Source organism: Brachionichthys hirsutus, chromosome 4, assembly GCF_040956055.1.
Source record: "Brachionichthys hirsutus isolate HB-005 chromosome 4, CSIRO-AGI_Bhir_v1, whole genome shotgun sequence".
NCBI lineage: Eukaryota > Metazoa > Chordata > Actinopteri > Lophiiformes > Brachionichthyidae > Brachionichthys > Brachionichthys hirsutus.
Genome location: NC_090900.1, coordinates 11636339 through 11645734, shown reverse-complemented (window position 1 = coordinate 11645734; position 9396 = coordinate 11636339). Strand labels below are relative to the sequence as shown.

General features: G+C 42.3%; 1 protein-coding gene across 1 annotated transcript; it reads left to right on the top strand.

The window, feature by feature from the left end:
* Positions 1-5116: 5116 nt before the first annotated feature.
* On the top strand, positions 5117-6081 carry ier3 (immediate early response 3). The gene is made up of 2 exons (XM_068738755.1): positions 5117-5621; positions 5718-6081. The coding sequence occupies exons 1-2, from the start codon at positions 5162-5164 to the stop codon at positions 5720-5722; spliced, it is 465 nt and encodes a 154-aa protein (XP_068594856.1). The 5' UTR covers positions 5117-5161; the 3' UTR covers positions 5723-6081.
* Positions 6082-9396: the final 3315 nt, after the last annotated feature.

The window sequence follows — 9396 nt, the reverse complement described above, 5'->3', positions numbered from 1 at the left end:
CAGATGAAATTCAGTGGTGATAGAGGCCCCCAGCCTACATGACTGTATCAAATTCCATAAACATCGGTCAATAATCAACGGACATATTCAGGAACACATTTTGAAGCTCCATTGGCTGCAATGCCAACGGAAATTTCAAAGTGATCCAGAATCTATTCTGGATCATCACCAAAATGTTATCATCTCTTCATGGTACCATTTCCTAAAAATGTCATCAAGATCGGTTCAGTTATCTTGCTAACAGTCAGACAGAGAAACAAACGCTGGCAAAAGCACAACTCCTCTGCAGAGGAAATAATTGTGCTAGTGTGACATTCAGCATTTCTAATCTAATCTATTAAATCTAATTCTATTAAAATAAATAACTGAAACACTGTGACATGCTGCATATTTGAATTCCTGACCCACTTTCAAAAGTTGCAAGTCAGGCTTCCCTTGTGACGGCCTCATGTCCGTGAGTAATGTGAAGACATTTTTATTTATTTTACTGAGGAATTTGTATTTGTAAGATTTCCTGAAACTCAGAAGTATATGGGATTTCCAGTCATATGTTTGAATGAAGCAAATACAGGAAGAGATTCAAAAAAAATTGTAAAAAAAACAGCAACCAGTGACACAGCAGCCTGACATCATTGACCAGCAGTTAGTCACAGGCAGGAAAGTCATCTGTTTCGGTTGCTGAGATCAATTGTATTTGTGAGAGACGACACGTTTCTGGACAGTTCCAGAGGCTTCCTTTGATCCATTTCAGCTGCTTGATTATGAGGTTTCCCGCTTGTCTCTCCACCCTGTGAAACCTTCTGGTTCACTCAGACTGAGCTTCAGTATGACGCAAAAGCAGAGAAATCTGCTGCGCCGGTGCCAGAGTGGAGGCTTGAGGCCAGAAACATCTTCTGAGTGGATTTAACACTTTATTGGACAAATGCTTTCAGGACAGAGACTCTGAGTATCTGCACATGTCACGCAAAGCACAATAAAGATCCTAAAAGAATAATACAATTATTAAAACAGAATTAAAAAACTTTATCCGATTACATTTTGAGGAAATGTGCCTGAAATGATGCCTAAATCGGGGTCAGCACAGCGGCGCAATGGGTAGCGCTGTCGTCTCACAGCAAGAAGGTTCCGGGTTTGATTCCTTTCTGTGTGGAGTTTGTATGTTCTCCCCGTGTCTGTGTGGGGAGTATTATTAGTAGTATTAGTACGTTTATTTGTAAACATTTCTACTGCTTTCTGATGTCAAACTTCACCTCACATTTCTTGAATCAAGCCAAAACAGACAAAACAAATACACAAGTGAACATTTTAATTCATTGAGAGAAAATTGGATGTTCTCATAGGTTCCTTTACAGTCTGTGCAAACCCCCCACCGCCACCACCACCCTCCATTAATAGAATGACACTATAATGTCATTGAACACAAGCATTTAGATTTGAAACATCCACATACGAACATGTGACCTATTTTTGGGAGAGGCCTTTGAGTGGGCAGAGCCAACATTAAAGGAGGAATGTCAGTTGCCGGAAACTGCCCTGTTTTGCACGTACGCCACTTCACATGGCAACCCGCCATCGTCCAGTGGGCAGGGCCAATCAAAAGGGCCTTTGATCAAAATCACCACACCATAGTGGCCCACATCACACGGTCACCGTAGCAACCGGACCTGGGTGTGTGAATGGTGTGTGCGAGTGGATGTCTGATGACTCTTCAGTGGTCTGGTGGCTCAGAAGCAGTTACTGTAAAACATAGCATGGAGGAAAAAGACCCATTAAACAATCACGTGGTTGGCATTATAGGCCTGACTCAAACTGAAATGCACTCAGTTGAAAGTCTCACAGCCCCGGAAGCCATTTCATCTTTTACAATGAAGCTAAGAAGAGCCATCAAAGCTAGGATGTAAACGATGCGGATGCTTTGAATAACCGAGGTGTGAGTTCACGTCATTGACTGTCCATCAAAGCAAGTGATCCAACATTTGAGTCTGTTCCTGGAATCACGCGTGCACTGTTACTTACATTGGACTCTTTGATATCTTATAGCTTCCACAGGTCACTGTCTGCATTTCCAAGCATTAATTAGACTCTCACTTTGTTTAACCTGTAGGGAAGTAACACAAATATTCTGTATTCGCCAGAACCTCGTCGCCATGAGATTCGAGGGTGTGTGATGAAATGACTGCCATTAAACGGCGGTGACTCGCCGCTCGGGACTCTGAGGTATCGCGCCGGACTGTTGAATCTGCTCGGCATGAACCACAGACAGGTGTGGCCAACAGGATCAACATTGTGTCACTGCTCACCACCTCCCGACTCTCAGAAGGATTTCGACTTCTCAGTACAGGTGAGTGCGTAACAACCTGCTCAGAGAGATGTTAGTGTGTGTGTGTGTGTGTGTGTGTGTATGTGTGTGTGTGTGTGAAAGACACCTATGATCAATGATGGTTCCCACAGTTTCATGTGCACGATGTCATTCTTCCTCATCCTTCGGATGATTGAGATTCCTCCAATTCTTTCAGCTGATGCTCACGCCTGACGTGAAAGAAATATGAACAGAAATATGTCCCAGGAATTTTAAGCATCCGTTATAGTTTCACCTCGAAGGCCTCTGTTGGGTTTGGAACTGAAATGGCATGTGACTTGTTGTCGAACCATTAAAAGTCTTAGTCTAGTTTACTTAGCTTGCATCTGTTATATTAGAATGATCAGCAAGCGAAATCTCGAGTCTAGAGCAGCGGAGCTCGGCAGAGGTAGGTTAAAAACAATTTGGAATTCTATCCAAACTAGAATTATCATCAACATCAAATCCGTTATGGGTCAGGGGTAGGGGTAAGGGGGGGTGTCCTGCTTCTAATGATTACACTGCATGCGATCTGCTAAACGCACAGCTTTGCCTAGATACTAGATCATCTTAGGCTTTTCCAGAGACATCTCTGATGCTGATCTCACTACTGGAGTGATTTGTAGAATCTGTTTCCAGCTGATTCATCTCACATTCCCTCCGCAGCTAAATACGGAACTGTCTGTTTGTTTGTTTGTCTTTTGTGATTAAAATAAAAATGAAATGGTGTCGCGTCGGTGAAACTGAAACATGTGCCAAACAGTATCGAGAGAGTAGGCGTATGAAGGGATTCCCAGCGAAGCTGCCAGCCTTGGGGGGGGGGGGGGGGGGAACACCATCAGGTGTTTCAGCATTTCATGATCGTGTTGGTGAGACACACCTTTAAGTCTGCAGAAGTGATTCCAAAATGTTCTTTGGTGCTACTGTCAGGCCAAAAATCTCCATTTGTACATGATGATGATGAATATATTTATTAGATAGAATGTTGGAGTACAAGTGCAGTCACACAGTAGCATGTATTACAGTACAAATACTGTCAAACATCCTGTCTAAGAGGAGCATTTCAAAAAAGCCCTTACGTTCTTGTTTCCGTTGAAAGTCCTTAGTACATCAATGTTTAAATTATATTGTGTGCATAGGACCAAACCATCTGCTATAGTTGAATAGAACCCTCATTAACTAATGATAAAGTCATTTTAATGGCTTACTTCCACACTGGTGCAATATAATCCTAAAAATTAGGTCGTAGCTCATTGATGTTGAATCCTGCATGATGGATTAGGGCATGTTGTAGCATGTCAGCCAGCGAGTTTACAAGGGATTCCTTGGACACTAATCTACGTCAAACAGAAATTCAGAAGAAAAAAGGAGGAAGTGGCCTGGTGTTTAAAGTAAATGTGGAGATTTCTATCTACTTTTCTCATTTCAGACAATTGTGAACAGATTGTTCTGAAAACTTTGTTCATTATAATTGATTTTAATGTGTTACTAAACCTTATTTATCTGTTGATAACGGCTGAACTACTAGCTGCTGTCAGTAGGAAGAGATCAATCACACACACACACACAGAACTTCCTCTTCTTAATTTGCACAACTGTATCCTCATTTCATCATTTAGAACCAAAACATGACAAAAGAAATCACCTATTTGAAAATCACAAAAACTCCCCCTCATAATGTACATTTTCAAGCAAGCAGTGATATTTTTAGAATTCCTTCAAATGATTCTCAAATGAATGAGGCTTTGTTTATTTTAAATTAGCCATATTTCAGTCCAGTTTCAGTTTTTCAATTCTAGGAATTTAATTTCTTAAACAAAAAAAGTTCAAACGCTTGTCAAATAAATATGGTTTATTTAGCTACTTACTGATTATGATTTATGAGGTTTTACAAACAAGACCTGTAGCATTCAATATTATTTTTTATCTCTTATTTCTATATTATTTGTATTTTAGTAAATGTTCAAGCAGCGCTGTTTTATTCCGGGTTAAATGTGTAATTCTAGGCTAGTTTCTGCTGCCATGTGAGCCACATGATCTGGGCAGAGCTGGGCATATAAAATCCACTAATAACACACATACATATTTCTAACTATTTCCTTTCCTTTCTCCAGCTTGTAATTGAGGTTATGCACACGTTAGCGTGGTCAGATTTTCTGTCTTCTTCACGTGGTCCACAGCAAACACTCATCATCTGCAGGTCGTAATGAATCAGGAGGATGTTAATCATTCTTCTTCGGGCTCCAGTTCAAGTTTGGTTTTAAGTCTGACCACTGAATCCAATGAAAACAGAAGCTGTGGAGGGCCTGGAAGTTTCCACCAGAGTAACCCAACATGTGGCCGACCAGTGTTCGCAGTAAAGTGTCTAAATGTGAATAATACCCGATGGTGATGGCGTTACCGCCTTGACAACACAAAGGAATACGCTGCCATATTTCTATTATTCATTTTTCAAAATGACAATAATAATAACTTTTTCTTATTGAAACATAATCAACAAACTATATTTGACTTAATCGCGCATTGTTGTCCGATATTGGACACGACCCGACTGGTTTTCACCTCCTCCTGGACCCGCTGGAATCACGGGCTGGCCTCCCTCAGTCGGTCGGAAATATGCAAAAAGGGGAATTCATGTTATTTTCCCACTTGAGCAATAAGCCTGAGCCTCAAGGAGTGGCCAACGGCGCGTGGGCGTTTCCAGACGCGCAGCCTGAACGTGGAACGAATAAATAGAGCGCGCTCTCCGCTGGAGTCAGAATATCTGGAAGCCCAGAGCGTAAAACGCAAAGACAGAGAGCCAAAGCGAACTGTAAAAAGAAAATGTACTCGCGGTCGGACAGCGTGACTCTGACTGTTCAGCGGGAGAGCTTCGCGTTCTCCAGGACGGCGACCCGCAGCACGGAACCCGAGGTCTTCACCTTCGAGCGGATCCCGGCGCGCGCCACCGCCGTGCGCTCTTACGCGCCCATCAGGCCGAAGAAGCGCTGCACTCGGGTCATGTATCCCGCTAAAGTCCGCATGCACTTGCCGCCGCCGGAGAAGAATCGGGCCAAGCGCTGGTTGGTCGTCCTGTGCCTGGTGGTGCTGTGGCAGATCTACACCGAGGAGCCGTGCGCCGACGCGCCGCCGGGCAGCGCAGACAGCCCGGTCAGCGCGTCCTTACAGCCCGCAGAGGAGGACCTCCATTCAGGCTCGCCGGTCCCACAGCTCATCCCGAGCACCGCCTGCCCCAAGCCCGGGGAGGAGGCGGAGGCCAGCCGATCGTTGAAGCAGAGCTCTGGTAAGAGCTACATGGTGGCCCTTCTCGTTTACCACAGACTGGGGAGTGACAGCTAAGACTCAGAGGACTGGTCTAATTGTCTGTCTGGACTTCTAGGATGAACAATCAGAGAAGTCTGGAGATGATCCTGAGAGCTGCTGGGGAGAAAGGCAGCGTTGTCCCTCAACTCAAGCCTGGGGGGGCAAGAAAGACAAAACTGGGGACATTACAAAATCCTGAAACTTGAACTCGGATGAACTTGAACTTATGCCTGTGACGTGTGCGTCGAGGTTCCAGCTGCACTCACTGGCCTCCTGGGGTTTTCTGCAAGCGTCATTTGGCTTGCCAAAGGAAAACTGTCCCTGCTATAGGCCAGCTGAAACTGACTTTATGTTTTGTACTGTAAATCTGTTATTTAGTTATTTATTTGATTATTTGCTATTTATTGATTAGTAATTTTAATAATAAAAAAACATGTCAAATGAAAGTTCTGTGTCCTCTCTTCACTTGAAGTGCCTTAAAATATTAGAATCGTTCTTGGTTTTCTTTATTGGGTGTCATAATAAAACAACTGTTCTTGCTTTAACTCCAATCTCAGAATATGGGACTATAGCACCACATCTACAACTACAAATTATAAAACAAACGTAGAACCCAAAATCACCAATTGATCTTGTTTTTACAGAATTAAAGGATTTTAATGGAATTAAAATGTTGAAATATCAACTTTTACGATTACGGTACTTTTCCTGTTTAAATCTTTTGAATAAAAAAATAAGTAACAAGCCCAGAGCAGCTCAAAAAATACGATCTGATTGGCTGGGAATGCAATGAAAATGATTTTAAGATTAGCTTTATATGTTAACACTTTTTAACAATGCAAACACATAATATTCTGTTCCACCCGAGTACAAGTAATGCCTATTACACATGAATTAATGGAATCTTAAACATGTTTGGAACTCCAGTCTGGAATGATTTCTGCTGAACCACTTTCATTTTTCTCATTTTTGTCTTTTATTGCCTGAGCCATAAAATATGATGACAACTGAATCAGGAGTGTGTCACTGTGGAGCTGCGAGACGTTTAGCTTACATCATAGCTTCGTGCTGTGATGACGAACGCGGTTCATACAACCGAAAAGCTAGGAGACAATTTTATCCTTACGATTGACCGTAACTCATTTAATATTTGCGTTGCTCCTGGTGGTTATTCAGCCTTCAGAGATGTTGGGTTGACTTGAACTATTTCTGCTTCAATGAGGTCAACCCTCACCTCGGGGCGTCCAGGAAACACCTGTTGATGTTTCGTTTGGAGGTTGCTATGTATCTATTGCTGCACAGTCAACAGGTAATCACAGGTTCACATGTATGAATGGTATGGGGTGAGGGTGGGGGGTGGGGGGGGTGACTCAGCAAATAGTTTCTCTGTGAAAATCTTTCATATCTGCTTTCTTTCTTCACTTGTGTCAAAAACCGGCATTTAAAAGGACATAAACAAACATACGGAAGCGGACATGTACGGAGCGTCTTTAAGAGGAGTTCATGTGTGAGCCCAGTGAAGAACCGAAGTGAAACTGTAACGTCCTGGTTCTGTTAGAGAAGTAAGATATGCATGCGTGTTGTTGCTGCTTGGAATTACCTGGATTAATGGCTTGGTCCTATATTCATTTTCTGCTGCATTTCCGCTCTCCGGGTCACAGGAGTTGCTGAAGCGTATCCCAGCTTGATAGCAAATATATACAAAATTAAAAAGAAGCTAACATCCACACAATCACTGTGAGCTTCAGTTGGAATCCCACACATCTGGTGTCATCTCCTTACAGAGAGTTTAAGCAACATACATACATTCATTCATCTTCTTGAAGGCGAGACGATCGTAATCATCCAGTCTTCAGCTGCTTATCCTAACCCGGGTCACAAGTTACACTACTTCTACTAGTACTAGTACTGGGCCAGTTGATCACAAGGCCTCACAATAAGACAGACACCAATTCCCAGTCACTCTCACTCCTACGGACAATTTAGACTAGAGTGACAAATTCACTTAAGAGATGTCTTTGGTGGAGGGAGGGAACTGGAGAGCCCGGGGAGAGCACATGCAGACGTGGGGAGAACATGCAGACACTCCTCACAGAAATGTTTTAGGCAGAATCGAACCTTGATGCTGTGAGGCAACAGAGCTAACCGCTGCACCACCATGCTGCCCACATTCATGAACATGTATTCCCTAAATCCAGTTTCTTCTTTTTGCTAAATGTACACCAGTTTTTACATGATAAATATCGCCATGATTCACCCAGGCCTGCTTCACACATGCCTATTACAGTTCATGTACACACAGAGCTGAAAGCCTATGGCCAAAACAGCTAAAATACAAAGTACTGTCCTGTTTTGTTCGTGCTGCTCTTTACTCTTGTGACTTTATTAACACCCCTCCATTGTAGATTTGCTTAAACCACCACTGTCATCTTATGCTGTGATGCTCATTTTGGATTCATGCATATGTGAAATAATTTCAAAAGCAATGCTGTGTGAACACAGAAGGGTTTGAAAATGTAAAGTATAACTATTGCTGTGTGATCAGGGCCTGGTAGCTACTAGCACCTTTAGTCTGACTGTCCACTTAGCACTTTACGACACAAGCCGGCCTCCACTCATCAACTGAAACATTCATTTGGCAGTAGTAGAGGCTTTAAACAAAAGGCAACGCTTTACCAGTGGAACAGAACAACCATGGGGTTCAGCATCATGTCCATTATTGGGGATGGAACTAACAGCCCTCTGCTAATGTAATGTCAGTCAAGAGTAAAGGGGTGATGGTTCATGCAGACCTAACTGCAACACTCCAGGCATCCAAATCGACTGGCAAACAGCGGTTTATTTCAGGCTCTGAACTCAAATGAACATTAACACGTCCCTGCAGAGAGCTTTCATTATTCCACCTGCAGGTTGGCGAAAATAGAACGTGACCAGACAAGCAGAATGAAGAAGGCAAACAGGATACAGTTCATTCTGATACAAAGCATGTTGCCATTCAGTCTCAGGCAGCGGTGGATCTCAGTTTGTAAAATCAGCTTCATGTTTCTGCACAGGACTTTTTTTTTTTGTCCTTCAGTGTGTCCATGTTGTGCAGTCGTCAGATCCCCTGGTGCAAAGCAGATAAAGTATTTCAACAAACGGAATGACTTGGAAATCAATCTTGCCTTCTGAAACTCCAAACCCAGCCATCAGCTGGTTTCATCCATTGATCAGTTTGTGTTCACAAGATAAAACCAGTTTACAAAGAAGATAACCGGAGTGTAAATAAAATACAGGCATCGGCCAAGATTAGATAACAAGTCTCTTTTTTCTTTTTCTTTCAGTGTTTTCTGTTTTAGGATTTATTTATTTGCTTATTTAACAGGGACAGGGCACATTAATGAACATTTCTGTAAATGTGCCAGAATTAGCCAAATGGCTATTTTTCATCCGTTGTCCCTGGACAGAGCCTCTAAGTCACCCTAAATATATGAAATAATAAATGAAAAAAACACAACCACAATTAAAAACTATATCAAATAAAACATTTTCAAGTCATACTAAAACATGAACATAAAATATCTCCTGACTTACAATTTATATGGTAACTAAAACCATAAAGAACATGATGCACAATTAGAGAACATTTTAAAACATTGAGCAGCCAAACAGCAGCAGCAGCAACAACAATTTCTGGAACTATTTCAGAATTGAGAAAGTGCTCTGCAGCCAACGACTGTGATGTAACGTGGTGATGCAATGCAATCATTATCCCG

Bases quoted from the DNA above. Each gene is read 5' to 3' on its own strand.
- ier3 (XM_068738755.1), top strand. From the start codon at position 5,162: ATGTACTCGCGGTCGGACAGCGTGACTCTGACTGTTCAGCGGGAGAGC.